A 20,813-nucleotide genomic window follows, 5' to 3' on the forward strand; every position below is an offset into this window, starting at 1 on the left:
AATTGTTCAAGCCATGTTTCCGAAGTAACAAAGACGACGGATGGCCTGGATTGCAGCCATTCAAAGACCAAATATAACGTCCCAGAACACTCCAGCTCACAGGTTAGTCTGCTCCAAGCATTTACACGAAGGTCAGTGTTTTTTAGTACTTAATACGTCATTTTCATAACATAATTAGTGATATAGGTTACAAGCAAGTCTGGCGCTGAACAGAAATTGTCGCGCTATGCTCCTTTGTTTATTGTGCATAAATAGTGAATTGTCCTGACACAATATTGCGTTTCGCTTCTGTTATTATGGTACATTGACAAAAACATATACTTTTATTCACAGGATAAAACAGGTTTTTTGTATCACTAATTGCCCAGTACGATTACAGCATACAATATTGTTGTCACTGCTACATTTCTGTGATGGGTACCAGAAATTATTTCCACTACTAATTAATTACCGTTGAGCTCAAAGGTCCTATTAATAAACAGTTAAGGAATGTGTATTTATGACGACAATTTGTGAGACTGGTAAACTTATGATACGTACGATGGTCTTTCGTTCTACACGGTGCATTTCAAGGTCCTGCACCCATCTGTCGGTAAACTGTACCTGGGCTTGTTGCAGTGACCTGAAGTTACTAAACTTCATGAGTGTATGCACTCACTCCAAGAACCGTATGATTATAAATATGCATATAAATATGCTAAGATGAGATAGCTGACTTCATCTAACTAGCAAATCTTGTCCAGGCTACGTTGGTGATACAGTTTTTTTTAATGTGTATGATATTTTTGTCATGCGATTTTAAAGCTGGTCCTACAACCGCATCCAAGAATAACATGCAGCTTATCTCAGAACTGTCGGTGAAAATTATTCTTGGAGCTAGGTTTAATTGAGCTGCATTTTAAAGAGGTGCAATTTCACAATTTGTGTATATTTTCTAAGTTCACTATTTTGTCATGTGTTGAGAAAAACACAGATTTTAAAATTACATGGTCTAATATTTACATTTAGCATAACTGCAACATTATTTTTTCGTTTTTTTTTTTTAAAGACTCGAAAGGACTTGAAATTCAAAGTTTCAGACTTGTGACTTGACTCGGACTTTTACACCAGTGACTTGAGACTCGACTCTGACTTGCCTGACATTACTTGAGACTTGACTTGAGACTTGAGGATAAAGACTTGAGACTTACTTGAGACTTGCAAAACAATGACTTGGTCCCACCTCTGGTGTTTACACTCACTCTTTCAAATAGATGCAAGTAAATCGCATTACAGTAACGCGTTACTTGTAACGCGTTACTGTAATCCGATGACTTTTTTCAAGTAACGAGTAAAGTAAGGGATTACTATGACAAAAACGGTAATTAGATTACCGTTACTTTCCCGCTGCGTTACTGCGTTACTAAAACTGTGATTTTTTTGCGAGAATGTCTCATGACAGTGACGTAGGCAAGTGCGGCGTTCGTGACAACAGCTGTGTGCAGATCAACAGTGGATAATATATCGAGTGCGGGAGAGAGTATGACCGTGCAGCGTTTAAAGCGTGGAAGTACTGACCTCACTTTAAGTTTGATTCCATAAAAAGTGACAAAAACATTACCGTCCAATGTGCGTGGGAAGAAAACTTCTTTTTACAGTGAAAAAAACCCTAAACTTCCAAGCAAGCACCGAGTGCGCAACGACGTAATGAGAAATTCACAGAGAAACTCGCGGATTCTTCCACTGACCGCCGCGGCACACCTGCACCAGGGTAAACCTCCGCCTACCGCACTCCTGCTTTACAGGTGAAAATAGAGCAACAGGACTGCTAGTCTTTGACTTTATTTATTGTGTGGATGCTTTAAGCACACATATTGAGTTCCTCTTGATACTTCCGTACACTTTTTGGCACTTAACTACTTCCACAATTTTCAGCCGATTTTCACTGTTCAAATTTTAAACTATTCTGCTACTTCTGCTAATGTGTGCTATGTCTTTTGGTATTTTTCACTATTATACTTTTTAAAATATTAAGCTTAATTTGTCCCATTGAAATGAATGGGAAACTTCTGCAATTCTGCTAAAATGTTCTTGTTTTTGAAACTTAACTACTTCCTCATATTTTCACGTAGAACAACCATTCAAACTTTAAATTGTTCTCAAATTATTGGGCTATTCAGGTATAAATCAGCTTTTTCAAATCTTTTACCGTTTTACTTTTATGCCTCTTAACGTTTTCAGTTGCAAAATTGTGATTTTTCACAAAATACATGCGTTGTTATGGTTGCTATTGCACTTGGCTTCCAGTGTGCCACTGAAGATTTTGCAGTCTTCTTTTCATGTCCGAACAACTTCTTGCTACTTGCTCAATTTCCACTCAACTTCCACAAATTATACATCAAAACGTAGGTATTTTTGCTGGCTTTCCGAAAATGTCACTATCATTGTTGTGGGATTTATAGAATTTTGGCAAATCTCCTCAGACCAACACAAAGTCGCAAAACTCTCCATAGAAAGTCAATGGAGAGTTTGTTCAAAATCACCGCTTGATTTCTGTAATGAGAGGCATATTCGAATCGTCATATCTCCTTAATGAAGCAAAGTTAAGACATAAGGCTTGTCCCAGTATATCTTCAGACACTCCTGACGCTCACAATTCAAGAATTATTTTCTCACCTATTACCGTTCTGAAATGAGTTAGACTTGTTTGAGGGTAGGAAATTCGTCCTTCGCTCAGATTTCTTCAGATTTCAAACTCTGGAAATGAACCACTTATTTCTCTCGTCATATCTTTTTAATGAATTTCCACAGAGACCTGAAAATTTCCATGATTGTTCACCAAAGCCTGCTGTCTCTTACAGAGAAAGAATGATATTGATACTCCAAATAGATTTAGAGTTAGAAAGCGTTGTTTGAGGGCAAGTCAAGGCAGTTTTTGCTTTGCTCTGCTCAGTTATGGTGCATTAGAAGTCAAATATCTTTAATAATTCATATTTTAATGATAAATTGTCAACACTTTAAGATTCCCCCATCTCTTCTGAACAAAACGGTGTAAGAATGACCGTTCTAGCCCCTACGGTTAGGAAATTATGGTCATTTGTTTGAGGGGAGTCGTCATTATGAGAAATAGACTGCAAAAATCCTGTGTCTCTCTGTGCTGCGTGCAGCTGTTTGCTTTTTATAGGATTTTTATAGGATTTTTATAGGATATTTATATTGCTTAATATAGTATTTCTGCTTTTTATAGTATTTGTGCTAAAACATAGTATTTCTACTAAATGTAGTATTTATGCTTAATCATACTATTTCTGCTTTTTATAAGATTTGTGCTTAATATAGTATATCTGCTAAATTTTAGTAATTCTGCTTTTTATAGTATTTGTGCTAAAATATAGTATTTCTACTAAATGTAGTATTTATGCTTAAGCATACTATTTCCATATATTACTGCCAGTTCCCCAGGCAGCCAATCCTCTGTGAGGCCTGAGACATTCAAATTTACATATCAGGGCCTCCACGGCTTCCCAGCCAGCCAATCATATATGTGGGCTGAGGCATTCAAATTTGCATATTGGGGCCTTCGTGGCTTCTAAACCAACCCGTCATCCATATCATATATCTCTAAAAATTCATATTTTAATGATAAATTGTCAACACTTGACGATTGCCCCATCTCTTCTGAACAAAACTGTGTAAAAATGACAGTTCTTGCCCCTACGGTTAGGAAATTATGGTCATTTGTTTGAGGGGAATCCTCACTATGAGAAATAGACTACAAAAATCCTGTCTCTGTGCTGCGTGTGTGCACCTGTTTTGGCGGGAAAAGTTTACAGCCTCTCTGATTGGTGGATTCAAATTTACCAGCTCCCAGGCTGCTTGACTGACCTAGAAACTTGCTTCTCTCCCTGTGTGTGTGTGTGTGTGTGTGTGTGTGTGAGAGAGACAGAGACAGAGAGAGAGAGAGAGAGAAAGACCCTCTTTAGGGCAGCATCTCATTGTTTGACTGGCATAGACCCTGTGTGTGTGTCTCTCTCTTTACATTTCTGTATTTATTTATTTGTATTTCTTTTTTTCCCCACAGTTGAACAATAATTAGTTTTGAGACAGCTTAACCATGTTCTGTTTTTTTCTCAGCTTGTCATTTTAGTTTTCCAGTATTTTCACTTAAGTTATAACTATTCTGCTCAATCATAGTATTTGTTCTAAATCATTGTTATTATGCTATATTGTAGTATTTCTGCTAAATCATACTATTTCTACTATATTATATTTTTCTTTCTAAATATAGCATTTCTGCTATATAATTGTATTTCTGCTATCTTATAATATTTGTGCTAAACCAGAGTATTTGTGCTGAATCATAGTATTTCTGCCAAATTATAGTATTTCTGCCAAATTATAGTATTTGTGCTAAAACATAGTATTAATTTAAAATTACAATATTCATAGTTCATCACAGTGTCTCTGGTAAAACACAGTATTTCTGCTATGTTGTACTATTTTTCTAAATCATAGTGTTTCTGTAATGTTTAAGTATTTTTGGCTAAATATATTCTTTCTGTTTTCTTATACTATTTCTCCTAAATTCTTGTATTTTTGAGAAGTTGTCATGTTTCTGGTAAGTTACAATATTTCTGCTAAGTTCTGCTATGCTATTGTATTTCTGCCAAGTATTATGTTTCCTCTAAGATATTGCAGTTCTGCTAAGTTATTACATTTTAGCAAAGTTCCTTTGCTTCTGCAAAGTTTTTACAATTTCTGCAACTTTTCAGCTTTTTCAGCTAGTTTTTGCATACAGCTTCAGCTTTAAAGCATCCACACTGCATTTTCGCAGGAAATGCAAATTTTTCTAGTTTTCTGCTGTGTTTTACTTGCATCTATTTGAAAGAGTGAGTGTAAACATACAAAAAAATTATTTTATGTGCTGGAATGTGCAGAAAATAAGTTTAAATATTAAACAATTTTCTTCCAGTCAGAGAATGTTGCATATAATTACATTTTTGCTTGATGCATGAAGTTAAAAGATTAAAACTAATAAAACAAGTTTTAAAAAGAGACTTTTCCATTTGATTACATTTTGTATGATGGATTATGCAGAAAAAGTAGAATTGGGCTGAAAGATCTATCACTTTATCACCTATTCAGGTTGTAAATCGTGTTTTTAAAAAGTAACTAAGTAATTAATTACCTTTGAAAATAAGTAATCAGTAAAGTAACGGGATTACTTTTTTGGGGAAGTAATCAGTAATTAGTTACTGATTACTTTTTTCAAGTAACTTGACCAACACTGTCAGTGACACACGTGGACTCAAAAAACACAATGTTTTTTTGAGTTGAGTTGAACATCTATCAGAATTTGAAAAGAATAAGAATTTTAACAATCTAATTCATCTAACTTTGCTTATATAATTTAAAATAATGAAATCCAAATACAAGTTATGAAGGTGATGCGAGAGTCTGTAACCAACAAGAACATTTACACTATTATTTACAGTATTATCATATTGTTAATATGATAATAATGGCTGTACATCTCTCTGGAAGCTCTTAAGACGAGCTGGAAAGCTTACCAGAGGGCAGTAAAGACCGCCAAAAACTCCTTTTTTTCTCACCTTATTGCTGTTAATTCACATAACCCTCGTGCTTTGTATAATACCATAAATTCTGTACTGAATACAGAGGATCATGTTCTTTTGCAGTCTTCTGAGGTTATGTGTAATAAGTTTCTTAATTTCTTTGTGGATAAGGTTGCCGGTTTCAGACCCTCCACTTTATCTTCTGGTGACCCGGCTGTGGATGTTCCCTGTTCAAATTTGTGTATTGCTTTCCAACCAATTGTTCTACCTTAACTAGAGGAGGTTGTGTTAAATGCTAAACCGCGTGGTTCTCCGAATGATGTTGTTCATCCCCGTTTTCTCAAAAAGGTGTTTCCTACTGTTAGACCACATATTCTGAACATAATTAATACCAGCCTCTTGTCAGATCAAGTACCAAGCGAGTTTAAGCATGCAGTTATTCATCCCTTACTTAGGAAGCCAGGCTCAGATATTTCAGTTATGTCAAACTTCAGACCCATCTCTAAACTTCCTTTTCTGAGTAAGATCTTGGAAAAGATTGTTCACGCTCAGCTGATGGATTATCTAAATAACTCTCAAATGTTTGACATTTTTCTTTAAGCCATTTCACAACACAGAGACAGCTCTCATAAAGGTTATGAATGACACTCTGGTAGCGATGGACTGTGATAAACATGTAGTGCTTATATTACTGGATATGACTGCTGCATTCAACACAGTGGACCACAACCTGCTGATCTCTTAATTCCAGCATTGTGTGGGCATTTCTGGCTTGGCTGTCCTGTGAATAAAATCATATCTCTCAAACGGGAGCTTCTGTGTTAAGTTGGGCTCGTCATCGTCCTCTGTGGCCCCTCTGTTGTGGGGTGTACCACAGGGATCTATTCTTGGGCCATAACTGTTTTCGTTGTATCTCCTGCCACTGGGAGCGATCTTTCGAAAACACAAAGTCTCATTTCATCTATATGCTGATGATTGCCAGCTTTATTTTCCTTTCAGTCATTCTGATAGCTCCCCAATTAAATCAAATCAAATCAAATCAAATCACTTTTTATTGTCACATCACATGTGCAGACACACTGGCACAGCACATGCGAGTGAAATTCTTGTGTGCGAGCCCCACAAGCAACAGAGATGTGCAAACACAACAACACAAACGAGCAAAATACAATTAGACTCTTGCTTGATTGCCTTAGTGATGTTAAGTCATGGATGGCTCTAAACCTTTTAAATTTTAATGAACGTAAAATGGAAGCAATTCTGTTCAGCCCGAATTGTACCTCTGATACCCCTGATGTCAACCTTACTGCTCTGGCCCCTCACCTGAAGAGCTCAATTACACGTGAATGGGTGGTGAAATCATCATTCTATCATCTCAGGCATCTGTTGAAGGTCAAACCTTTTCTTTCAAAGTGTGATTTGGAGACTGTTATCCATGCTGCCTGCAACTAGTACAGAATGCTGCAGCACGGATTTAAACTGGTAGAAGGAAATTTGAGCACATTACTCTAGTTCTGGCCTCCCTGCACTGGCTTCCAATTGAATTTAGGATTCATTTTAAACTCCTTCTATTAGTTTTTAAATCCTTAAATGGTCTGGCATCTGCATATTTGTCTGATTTGCTGAAGCCCTATATCCCCACTCGTTTGCTCCGGTCAGCTGAGCAGCTGTTTCTCTCAGTCCCCAAATCACGGATGAAACTGAGGAGACCGAGCGTTCTCTATTGTGGCTCCAAAGCTTTGGAATAATCTTCCTCTTCACAAATGGCAATCGACATCAGTGCTGGTTTTTAAATCCAGATTTTTAAATCCTGGCCTTTGACTCAGTGGTTAACTGACTTGTATTTAATTATATTTTATTGTTATTACTATGTTTATTATTTTATCGTATTTATTATTCTTATTGTGTCTCTTATATTTCTGTTGTTCAGCACTTTGGTCAGCCTTGTGTGTTTTTAAAGTGCTATATAAATAAACTATGATGATGATTATGATACACAGCTACTCTTAGACCGCTGCTTATATACAGTTAGGTCCATAAATATTTGGACAGAGACATCACCACAGTGAATTTCAAACAGAACAACACCGATGCAGTTCAAATGCAGACTTTCAGCTTTCATACTTAAGCACTGAAACACTTATTTCCAAAAAGGTAAAAATGTGCGGAACTAAAGCATTTTTACTACAATTTCATAGACTCAAAAGTAATTGGAAAACTTAAATAACTGACTGATGAAAAGCATAATCAGTCCCCTTTAAGCAGCATTTACTTAACTGGGCACATCTGTGTGTAAAGTTTATTACTCGGGTTCATTATTGCAGGCCCCGCTAGATTTATCTGTCTTTATCAGACTTGTACATTTTGGCAGATGATCAGCCAATTTGTTGTAACTCACGTGAGGAAGAAGTCTGCTTTGCTCTTGGAGTTGCTGATGAACTGGAGGTAGCAATTTTCAGAGCAGAGTGACTGCTGATACTCCTGCTCAGTCATTCCTAAAGATCCACGCAGCGTGGCAAACACAGGCCCTGCAAACGTCTCCATTGTGAAGTCCTACACACAAACAGAAATCAAACAGGGAAGCCTTCTGCACAGTAATACATCTGAGAGCTGTCAGAGAAACACACAGGATCCTACCTTATGGATCTGAGTGACCTCCAACCTGAAATCTTCATCTGTCAGTTCATTCTAAAGCATAAAAAGAAACAAAAGCAAGTCACACAGAAAAACAGGACAACTGACAAAATAGACTTATTAAAAGTTATGTGTGTACAGCAGAGATGGGCACTGTAATCCGATTACTTTTTTCAAGTAACGAGTAAAGTAAGGGATTACTATTGTGAAAACAGTAATTAGATTACCGTTACTTTCCCGTAGGAACGCTGCGTTACTGCGTTACTAAAACTGTGAGTTTTTTGTGAGAATGTCTCATGACAGTGACCTAAGCAAGTGTGACGTTCGTGACAACAGCTGTGTGCAGATCAACAGTGGATAATATATCGAGTGCGGGAGAGAGTATGAGCGTGCAGCGTTTAAAGCGTGGAAGTACTGACCTTACTTTGAGTTTGATTCCATAAAAAGTGACAAAAACATTAGTGTCCGTTGTGCATGGGAAGAAAACTTCTTTTTACAGTGAAAAAACCCCTAAACTTCCAAGCAAGCACCGAGTGCGCTATGACATAGTGGGAAACTCACAGAGAAACTCGCGGATTCTTCCACTGACCGCCGCGGCACACCTGCACCAGGGTGAACCTCCGCCTACCACACTCCTGCTTTACAGGTGAAAATAGAGCAACAGGACTGCTAGTCTTTGACTTTATTTATTTTCTGCTGTGTTTTACTTGCATCTATTTGAAAGAGTGAGTGTAAACACACAAAAAAATTATTTTATGTGCTGGAATGTGCAGAAAATAAGTTTAAATATTAAACAAATTTCTTCCAGTCAGAGAATGTTGCATATAATTAAATTTTTGCTTGATGCATAAAGTTAAAAGATTAAAACTAATAAAACAAGTTTTTAAAAGAGACTTTTCCATTTGATTACATTTTGTATGATGGATTATGCAGAAAAAGTAGAACTGGGCTAAAGATCTATCGCTTTATCACCTATTCAGGTTGTAAATCGTGTTTTTAAAAAGTAACTAAGTAACTAAGTAATTAATTACTTTTGAAAATAAGTAATCAGTAAAGTAACAGGATTACTTTTTGGGGGAAGTAATCAGTAATTAGTTACTGATTACTTTTTTCAAGTAACTTGACCAACACTGGTGTACAGTAGTAATGATTGTGTGTATTGTGTGGCAACTGTTAAAGATGGATAAAATATAAGTTAGTTTGTATATATTAGCTTAAAGTTAAAATATTCAAGTGGCTTAGATATCATTATTACTATTTTTATTTATTTATGTTACATTTGTATGTGTTGGTTTTTGGACATGCTGACTACCATTTAAACAGCCGTGAGCCAGCATCCTCTGATCAGGTCTGGGAACAGCTCGGAGCTGTCAAACCGTGGTTGAAGGAAAATTCTTATTGCATACACTAACATTGACAAGAGCCTTGGTATTTGTACTCCTTCGATAATCTCATTCAGTTATTGTCAGGATGCAATTAATCGTACTAACACAGCTTTAAATGGACTATGCACCACACACCCTGCTGTCTGTCCCCCTACTAGCCTGTTTGTTTTAGCGAGTCTATTTGAAAGGAAAATCTACTAGTTTTTGTGTTTATTTAGAATGTCTGTATTACAAATTCTTGTAATATCACCAGCAGATCACCAATGACAATAACTAAACACTGGCCTGTTTTAGCTCACATTTACACCTGTATCCTGTGAGACTTGTGTGCACCAAAGGGCTACAAAAACAAAATGCTGTCATGAGACCCTGTGGATGAAACACAAACAGAGCTGCCACACTTCTACCTGCTGAGCCAGCATATTGTGTTTAAACAGGATTAGGGTGAAGCAGCAGCAAATGGCTGCATCACAGCAGGCACTGCAGAGCTCTCTGTGGTTTAAGGTCTTGTTGAGTTTTGGGTGTGTTATTTACACACTTTCACATGAGGAAGGAAAATCACTGCCATTTGTTTAACCTACCATTTTAGATCTCACTTACAGGCTTTAAGAGTATGAGGCAGGCACTCACCACAAAACCAAAAACAAAACAAAACACAAGCCTTTCAAAATCTGAAAAAAAGAGCACTTTATATTCAGCAGGCTGGACCAGTGTTTTTACATTTTTGTGCCAAATATGTACTGGAGGCAGTATTCCACACCTGGTTTGTGTCTACAAACCTGGGGCCTGTTCTTCGTACCTCGCTAAGTAAGTTAGCTGGATTAGATTGTTGACGATTTTGCGTGATCCTGGATTGTTCGGTTCCCCGAAGCTCATCCGGGACTTGCTGTCATAGCAACAGAGCCGTAAGCGTAAACCTGCTCGGGAGCAGGTTTACTTTATGTAAACAGGATTAGATCGCGGCCACGCAGGTATGTCCGCTTCATTTATACGAAAGCAACAGCGATATTCCACCACTGTTTCACCATAAATAAATAACATCAATGTAACTAAAGATAATGCAGCACTTGATCCTTTTATTGATGTCACACAGATACATACAGGTCATTTCCTAAAAAAGGGAAATGTACTATTAACATTCTATTACATGTATGTGATTATTACAGATGTAATTCATATTTCAGAGTAGTAATTGTAAATTACTTCGTGTAATCAAGATGAGAGACCACGGCTATAAAAGCGAAGGTGGATTTGGGAAGCCTGTCGCAGCCATGTCCTGTCCGTATACGCGACCAACCCATTGCGGAAGGTGCAAGATTGATAAGGAGAGTCCTCAGAATTCAGCGTATATTGCGGGATAGACAGGATCCTTTAGCTCAGCGCGACAGTGTGCTCATTGAGAGATATCGATTTTCCCGTGAGGGTATTATTTACTTAACCAACTTGTTGACGAGGGGGTGCAGGACCACCACCTGTCTTTTTTTCCTCTGCCCTTTTCTTGGTTGCTGTTATGAACAAACTAACAGAGTATTACAGGCCAGTATTACCTTGCCAAGAGACGAAAAGCAATCTAAGAGATAAATATTACCATTCTGTAGAATACTCCTGTATTCCACTTTTACTTGTTCCCATGTTCTTGTGGGTCCTGTTGTGGCTCTAATGTGAAAGGGGATATAATATAACATATTATAATATAATATAATGCCATATGATATTGGACAATATAGTGTCATATGATAGATCTACCCTACCGCCTACTGGTGTTGGCCAGAGGGGCCGATGGCGCGATATGGCAGCCTGGCTACAACCGTAGCTGCCTCCACCAGTGTGTGAATGTGGGAGTGAATGAATAGTGGTATCGTACAGCGCTTTGGGTGCCTTGGAAAGCGCTATATAAATCCAATCCATTATTATTATTATTATTATTAAATTACCTACGAGTTTGATTTGTCAGCAACTTCCTGCCAGCCCTCTCTCCTTGCTTTTGCAGCCTTTGCAGTGTTCTCTTGCGTTTTCATTAAACTCTGAAACTCCTGAAATCCCTCACTCATGAGTTCTTGCTCTGCTGCCGGAAAATACCGAGCGCGCTCCTTCGACATTTTCGCCGACCAATCAGCGGGTTGCCGATCAATGTTTCTACTATCGATGCGTAGCCCCTTTTACGACACCCAGTGATGTCACATTACTGCGTCCAGCTGTACTAATCGTCAACAGCAGGTGTGTTCGGGGAACCGGATTAGCGAGCTCACGGTTAGCGCGATGGTTTGGTCTTGGATGTGTCATTTGATCTTGGATGTAGTAAGCGACGTACGAAGAACAGGCCCCTGGACAACCCTCCAGCACCTCTGGATTAATATTTTTGTTTTGATGAGATTTTCTTTGTGTGCAAAACTCCTGTCATAACTGTCAGAGCTTGATTTGTGTGTATTTTACTTACTGGACTTGTTCTGGCCTAAAAAGAAATGAATAACAGGGCGAATGTTCCACATCAAACATACACAATGTGTGATCATAAAGTTTTGTAACTTTGCCCGTGGAGCATCTGCAGCTCATTGGCTACTCATCCTAGGTAAGAGTTCAGTAACATTCATACTTTTTACGGACATTACCGAACAACCAAATGGAAAAACCTTTAAGATAAACCTGTAAATGAAAAATAAATGTACAACACTTCATCTGAAAGTCATCGACTTGCAGTTTCACAAAAACACTCTAAGCGATCTAAATAGTCATTGGTCATCAGTGTTGGGTAAGTTACTTTAAAATAGTAACTTAGTTACATTACTAGTTACTTCTCTCAAAAGTAACTCAGTTACTTCAAGTTACTCGTTACTTTCAAAGTAACTAGTTACTAGGGAAAGTAACTTTGGTTTTACTCAGAATTCTCTTGTTAATGTGTTGCTTCCATAACTTTGCCAGTCTTCTAGCTTGCTTACTTGCCACAGTGCACTGTGCCACCTACTAATAGAAAGGAAAAGATAATGTGCACATTTCCACGAGAGAAATGCCACGCCTGGACCGTCGTTGACTGCTGCCATGATTCTAGCCAACGTCACAGTGTCATGTCCGCCTTTTACATCCAACACAAAAACTGCAGTCGTGGTGCTTTCGATTGTACTCAGAACTCGGAGATTCTGCCTTCCAAATAGGAAGATGTAGGTAACACCAGACTGCAGATGAGCTGCATACAGGGCTGGACTGGGACAAATAAATCGTCCCGGGCATTTTGACCACCATTATAGGAAAAATCATAAAGCCTTTGAATGAAAACAAACGCTGTTGTGACAGTGATGTACACTGTTTTGATGGTATATATGCATCAATCTATCAATCGTTTGTTGTAAGATTCAGATAATTATTTTTTAAAAGCTAGACATTTTAAATGAGAATAAGAAAGAAAAGTATTTCTTTGTGCCCCCCTTTCCCTTTTAATACACCAACACTGAGCAGTGCTGATTTTCTAACACTGGAAAATAACTCAAAATGTTAGAAATAACAAAACTAGTCAGTTTTGTTAACCTTCAAAACTGACTAGGTTACTTTTAAACATATAACACTGTCAAAAGTGTTAATTTAACACTCAACAGTGTTGTATTTAACACTCAGAGGTGTGGACCCATATAGACACTCTCTAGTGTTAATTTAACACTGGAGATTTTGCTGCACAGTTACCAGCTGTCAGCTACCTAAAAAAGGATCCTGGGGTTATTTGTCTCTCAGAAACAGTTCATAACTTCCCTTCAACTCATTCATGTCACCTAAAAGGTAAACCTGTTTCTCCATCACAGTTCTGATGATTCAGTAAGGACATCTCCTGGTTTCATCTTCATGTTTCCCTCTCACCAGATAACCAAACCATATCATGACCAGCAGCTTTTTTGCAGCTGTGGCTCCAGCAAACATCAGCTGATACTAGAAATTAATATTAAATAAATTCTAACAGCTGATCAAGCTTAAAGTGCTGCTGTTGTTTAGTGCGACATCCGCTGGTTTCCTCTTTGTGGCGCAAAGTGGGCGATAAACAAACAAGAGAGCCGATCAGCTGATCACTGATCAGTTTTCATGATTGAAGTAGAAACGGGAGAGGGAGGGGGGAGGATGAAAGAAGAAGAGGCAGCTGTGCAGCAAAGACACAGAATAACTCCAGCTTTGTGCCTTTTTCATTGTAGCTGAATTACGGGACAAACTGTTCCTTTTCACCTCAATAAGAAACGTTTAATATTTTCTCTGAATACCAGACGGGACGGTTGGCAACTCTAATAACTTATGAACAAAATAAAGTTCAACATCATTAACTTCATAGCACCCACCCAGCTGTATAGAAACTCCGTCATGCTAGCTAGCACGCAGTACGGAAAAAGTCAGAATAACGAAAATAAACTCCACCTAAACTCGGTTTATATCTGACCCAGAGAGACTGCAGGTCATAACTTCTTACCTGAAGTTCAGTTCACACTTGGACCGGCGGCCGCCTCGGGTCTCTTTTCCTTCTGCGTCCCTTTTCCTTCATCCACCTGCTGGCCTCCACCACTTGCTAATGTTACTGAATCTGTGGAAGCTCCGCGATAGCCACCACACGAAGTAACGGGTAACGACCCTATCTAAATCCCAGTAACGACTAACGCGTTCCTGATTTTGGCATAATAACTAGTTACCGTGCTCGTTACCACAATAATAACGTAGTTACTGTAACGCGTTACTTAATAACGCGTTAGTCCCAACACTGTTGGTCATGCACCCAACTTCAACCATTACTCTAACCTGAGCCAGTCAAAATGTGTTCTCAGTCTTGTCGATCAGTATATAAAAGTGTACTTGGGTAACACATTAGCAGCAGACTCTTCACTTCCCTGATCTCACTTATTTCTGAAAATTTGGGGAGCAGAATGTAGAACAAACAATGGACCGTGTTTTTTTTTAGGTGACAAAGCACAAAACGACAAACAGAAATCCGAAAATGGGCAAGATGAGGAGGGGAAAAAAAGAGACCTCTAGTCAGAACAGAAAACAAAACACCTCCTCTGCACAAAGAGCACGTAAATGTCCACATCACAACATCATGAAGCAGTGACAAGCAACAGGGGTGGATAAGGGGTGCAACAGGGGTGGGTAATCATAAAGTAAAAACAGAAACGAAAGGCTCAAAAAATGTCTCATGAAATAAAGCAGAAACACTAACACTACCAGAAAAAATGCAATCAAGATTTGCCCTGAACTTCTTAAACCCCTGGATGTTATAGGGCTGACTTGGTTGCCATTCCTCTGCAGCATTGCTCAGCGATCTGGGGCTGCACCTCTGGATTAGCCCATCGTTAAAAAGGGGGACACAAGGGTCTGCTCAGGGAAAGTCTGTTCCAGGCTACTGGAAAGTAGAGTTTGTGTATTGGTCAAAGCTTGGATGCAGAAGAAATAATGTGGTTTTGGTCCTGGTTGAGGAACACTGGACCCACTCTTCATCCTCTTGAGAATGTTCAAGTATGCTTGGGGGTTTGTCCAGCTAGTCTGTATGTGTTTTTTTGGACTTGATCGTGTCCCTCGGGGTATCCTGTGGAAGGTGCTTTAGCAGTAATGGGTGTCTGGCCCTTTCAACAGTGTAAAACTGTAGCTAGGGCTTGGTCACATTGCCGGTAATAAATTGGACTTGCTCCCAGTGGGTGGTGGACACCACCAGGGCTGTCCTTTGTCAATGACTGTCAATAATTTTTATGGACATAATTTACAAGCAGAGCCAAGTGGAGGAAGGGTTCTACTTTGGTGGCTACAGAATCTCATCTCTGCTTTTCATGGACAATGTGGTCTGTGGGCTTCATCAGGCAGTGGCCTCCAGTTCGTCATAACTTAAGATGTAGCAAGGAACGGCTTTTAACCCCACAACATAGGCTTCCATGTAACAGGAGCTCCCGAGAAATATAATTACACCTCGGGTCAACATAGCTTACAATGACTGAAAGGCATGAAGGGTTAAGAGGGGTTCAGTTTATGTCATAAGTTAGGATGTAGATTTCTTGCAGAAGTCTAAATCAAGCTTGAATTTGAAGTGGTGAAAGTAAGAGTTAGCACTTTCACAGAAAGATGAGACAGAGGGAGGAAGAGATGTTGACACACCAGGATACATTGAAGAAACAAAGAATCCATCTACGCTGTAAGAAAAAAGTAAAATAAAAGTATTTTACGCTGTATTTTACAGTTTTGTACAGTTTTTCTAGAATATCCTTAAATTCACATAAATAGACTGTGATTTTAGATTTCAAATGTAAAATAACATAAAATCACTGTAAATGTAATAAAACATAATTTTCTTGTTTTTTAAATATATTTGTCTGTACATATGCATATTTAGATTGTTAAAATACATTCACAAATGTATCATAATTTCACAAATGTTGGTCTGTTATTTGACAGATTGAACTGTTAAATTCAAATGTAATACTATGGAAAAATATATAAAATGATTCTAATAAACTTTTTTTACATCGCGTAATGTTATTTAGGGCGATTGTGGCTCAAGAGTTGGCAGTTCGTCTTGTAATCAGAAGGTTGCCGGTTCGAGCCCCAGCTCGGACAGTCTCGGTCGTTGTGTCCTTGGGCAAGACACCAGCTACTGGTGATGGCCAGAGGGGCCGATGGCGCGATATGACAGCCTTGCTTCTGTCAGTCTGCCCCAGGGCAGCTGTGGCTACAACTGTAGCTGCCTCCACCAATGTGAGAGTGAATGAATTGTAAAGCGCTTTGAGGGTCTCAAAAAGCGCTATATAAATTTCATTTCATTTCATTTCATTTTTATTTATTTCACACTTGGTACTACAAATCAAACAAAACAACCACATCTTCTATCAACAAAACACAACAACCATGTGTGAAAAGGAGCAGGAAGAAGAAATTATTCTTATTAAACCCTGCCCCCTATCTACCATCGAACTTGTATCACCGATGGGCACCAAAAATCAGGAACAAACTAATATTGACATTTCTCTCCGGTCGAATCCCAAACCAACATCACATTCATTCGCATTCTTCATACTGAGTTATCGTTTTAAACATATAACACTTTTTAAAACATTGTAGATTTATACAATTCTTTAAATTATAATGAAGTGAATTCCACAGTCTTATACCCCTAACCGTTGTGCTCATTAATCTTTGTGTAGTCCTGGCTAACTGATGTTTAAAATAAAATTTCCTTCTATTCTCTTCTCCCCTTGAACACATCAAAAATACTCTTTGTAACTTAAAAGGCAAAATATTATTTTTAGCCTTAAACATAATTAATAATGTCCGTAATTTCACTAAATCTCCTAATTTTAATAATTTTGATTCTATAAATAATTTGTTTGTATGTTCTCTATATTTAACATTATGAATTATTCGTATAACTTTCTTCTGTAATAGGTTTAAAGGTTTTATGGTATTCTCATATGTATTCCCCCAAACTTCAACACAATAGTTGATATATGAAAAAAACAAAGAAAAATATAAAATACGCATTGTTTTATAATTTAATAAATCTCTTATACTACCCAAAATATAAATACTTTTGACCATTTTCTTTCTAATATGTTCAATATGAGATTTCCATGTCAAATTCTCATCCACTATTACACCCAAAAAACGAAATTCAGTAACTCTTTCAATCAGTTCTTCCTCTACAAACATAATGACTTTATCCTCCTTTACACGATTGCCAAATATCATATATTTCGTTTTTGTCAGATTCAAAGATAATTTATTTACATCAAACCATTTTTTTATTCTTAACATCTCAGAAGTCATAATTTCAACCAAGTCTTTCAAATTCTCTCCAGAGCAATAAAAATTTGTGTCATCTGCAAATAAAATCGAATTTAACCTTTTAGATACGTCACAAATATCATTAATATATAAATTAAAGAGTTTAGGTCCCAAAATAGAACCTTGAGGAACACCACATACAATCTTCAGTCTTTCAGAAGTATTGCCAAAATAATAAACATATTGCAACCTATTCTCTAAATAACTCATTAACCAATTCAATGCTACTCCTCTCACTCCATGGTTATACAATTTAGAAATCAAAATAGAATGTTGTATCGTATCAAAAGCTTTTTTTAAATCAACAAATACTCCCACTGTGTATTTATTATTATGTGTTGCAGATGAAATATCTTCAATAAAAGTCAACAACGCTAATGCCGTTGACCTATTTTTACGAAATCCAAATTGGTTTTCATGTATTAGTTGATATTTTTCAATAAAACTATCAAGTCTTTGTGCAAAGAGTTTTTCTAGCAATTTTGAAAACTGTGATAAAAGAGACACTGGCCTATAATTGTTAAAACTATGCTTATCTCCTGATTTATATAATGGTATTACTTTTGCCACTTTCATTCTGTCAGGGAATACTCCTGACTGTAGCGAAAGATTAAAAATATAACAAAGAGGAGTACTTATACAATCTATTGTCTTTTTAATTATGACCATGTCTATACCTTCACAATCAGTAGATTTTTTATTTTTACAATTTTTTACGATTGCTACTATTTCTTTTATGGTAGTATCGGCTAAGAATATGGAATTAACCATTCTATTATCACCTATCCAGGCTTCCTCATCTCCTGGATCATCATTTTTCCTGATTAGATTTGCTAAGGTAGGTCCAACATTTACAAAAAAAGAATTGAATTCGTTTGCTACTTCGGTCTTATCTTTAACAACTTGATTATTATTAATAAAATAATTAGGCCGAACTATGGGTGTGTTCTTATTACCCAATACCTCTTTAAAAATATTCCAAATGCCCTTAATATTATTTTTGTTTTCCTGAAAAACTTTATTATAGTAATCTTTCTTAGCTTTCCTCAATATTAATACCAACTTATTTTTATATAGTTTATATTTCATTTCCGCATTTTTAGTTCTATATATTATATACTCCCTATATAAATTATTTTTCTTTTTACACGCATTTGCAAGACCCTTAGTTATCCAAGGTTTCATATTTATATTCTTTTTCTTATGCTTAAATGATATCAATGGACAATGTTTATCATACAAGGCCAAATATATATTTAGAAATACTCCGTATGCAATGTTGACCTCATTAACATAAACCTCCTTCCAGTCCGTTTCCATGAGATCTTGTCTAAACCTATTAATTGCTTCATCATTTCTTAACCTTCTATAACTCACAAAACTAGCTTCTTTCTTTCTTTTCATATTTAAATCGAAAATAAAAAAGACTGGTAGATGATCGCTTATATCATTTATGATGAGGCCACTTTCAATATTATTCTCCAAACTATTAATAAAAATATGATCAATTAGTGTTTCTGATTTATCCGTTATTCTACTCGGCTTTATAATTAAAGGATAAAATCCTTTACCATATAATAATTCAAAAAAATCTGACGAAGCCTTATCATTTGTCACTTTACAAAGATCAATATTATAATCACCACACAAACATACAGTCTTATTTCCCTTAACCTTACTCAATAAATTTTCTACTGCTTCTGTAAATAACTCAATCTGTGATCCCGGTTTCCTATATATACACGTTACAATTATATTACTTCTCTTTTCTATATCCAATTCTACTGTCACAGACTCCATTAAATCATCCATAACAACAGACATACATTCAACTTTTTTACATTTCAAATCACAATTAACGAAAAGTGCCACCCCTCCTGCCTTTGTCTTAATTCTATTCACAAAGTACAAATCGTATCCTTCAATACAAAAATTACAACCCTTATTCTCATCTAACCATGTTTCAGACAGAGCAATTATTTGAAACTTGCCTCTCAGACTATACAGAAAATCTTCAATCGAAGCAAAACTTCTATAAAGACTTCTGCAGTTAATATGAATTAAAGAAAATGTATTGGCTATATCAACCTTATCCCTGAATTGCTCCTCTGTAAAATAATCACATGTGACATTAATTGTATTAAGCACATTCCTTTCAGGGTCAATACCTACTTCAAAATCATATGATTTATAATCTGTGTCGTCAAACATAATGCATAAATTATTCTAGCGCTATCTATTACCTCATAAGAAAGAGAAGGAAATGTTGGTTTAAATGAAATCCATTATCATTTAAACCAACTGTTAACTGCATATTTCTGTACATTTAAGTATTATTATTCATATTGCCGCATTCATTGACCTTGTTTATAGGTAATTTCATTGTTTAATCACATTAAAATGTCCCTAATTTAATGTTTAATAGAACTTGAAAAAGGCAAAATCCCATGTAAAATTAGGGCAACAAACTGCATTGTCATTACTGAAAATAACCGTATTTTCATGAGAAAGTTATTTTATGTTATTTTACGGTGTTATTTTGGCACCCCAGCTGCCGGAATATTACTGTTTTTTTAAGATTTTTTTTTTTACAGTGTAATAGAAACAAAGACAGGAAACAAAAATAAAACTCACCTCTAGACTAATCATAAAGTAAAAATAGGAATCAAAGTCTCAAAAATTTCACTAGAAATAAAGCGCTCATAATCAACATCAATCAACATAGGAACCCAGAAACCAGAAGTTCAAAACTTTAAACATTCAGAGTCATAATAAAACCTTCACAGAAGTCCAAACTCAAATATATTCACTGGAAATTCAAAACTATGAGGAACAGGACTCTGGACGCCAACTCAGACATAAAATAGAACTTAAGTTTTACTCTTCTCATTTCACATTTTCCATTTATTCCTTTTTTAATATCCTAGTTACTCTCACAGTCACAGTCCTTCTTTCCATAAACCGTCAGTCTGACCAGCCTGCCCTGCTGCTTTAAAAAACATACTGAAATTCAGTATGAGTGCAGGGTATCCAGTGATGAAAGTTATTACATTTACATGAATATCATCACGTAAATATTCTGATATTTATGTTCACATTTTCCATTCTTGAATTTAACAGATTCTTTCTGTTGTAAAATCATGTTTTGTTTTGGTTTTTTTACCAACTAAAGCTTATTTCTAAGGTCAAACCTTATATTTTAATAATTTTGAGAGTGTTATACCTGCTTTTATTTGAGCTCAACCCATTTAGGATTGATTTTAAGGCTTTCCTGTATGTTTTTAAATCCTTTAACCACCACCATAGTCATAGAAAGAATTGTAGGTATTTAGGTTGCATGATCTCATACATTTTTCTGACCATTTAGACATATTTATCAAAGCATTTAGGCTTGTGTGTAAGACTTTTTGGAGTAGCTTTTATTTTATTGTATAAAATAGCTTCAAAAGAT

General features: G+C 36.5%; 1 protein-coding gene across 1 annotated transcript in view; it reads right to left on the reverse strand.

Annotated features, from left to right (window-relative positions):
* pip5kl1 (phosphatidylinositol-4-phosphate 5-kinase-like 1) overlaps positions 1–20,813 on the reverse strand; it is a 51,046-nt gene that overhangs the window by 17,823 nt on the left and 12,410 nt on the right. Inside the window, exons 2-3 of the mRNA XM_085413329.1 lie at positions 8,193–8,243; positions 7,954–8,108 (exon numbers count right to left, since the gene is read on the reverse strand). Of these exons, the coding sequence (XP_085269455.1) occupies positions 7,954–8,108; positions 8,193–8,243 (206 nt within the window). The remainder of the gene's footprint in view (positions 1–7,953; positions 8,109–8,192; positions 8,244–20,813) is intronic.

Source organism: Rhamphochromis longiceps, linkage group LG7 (assembly GCF_057381845.1).
Source record: "Rhamphochromis longiceps isolate RC_006_pf linkage group LG7, R_longiceps_female_GT1.1, whole genome shotgun sequence".
In the NCBI taxonomy this organism is placed as follows: Eukaryota; Metazoa; Chordata; class Actinopteri; order Cichliformes; family Cichlidae; genus Rhamphochromis; species Rhamphochromis longiceps.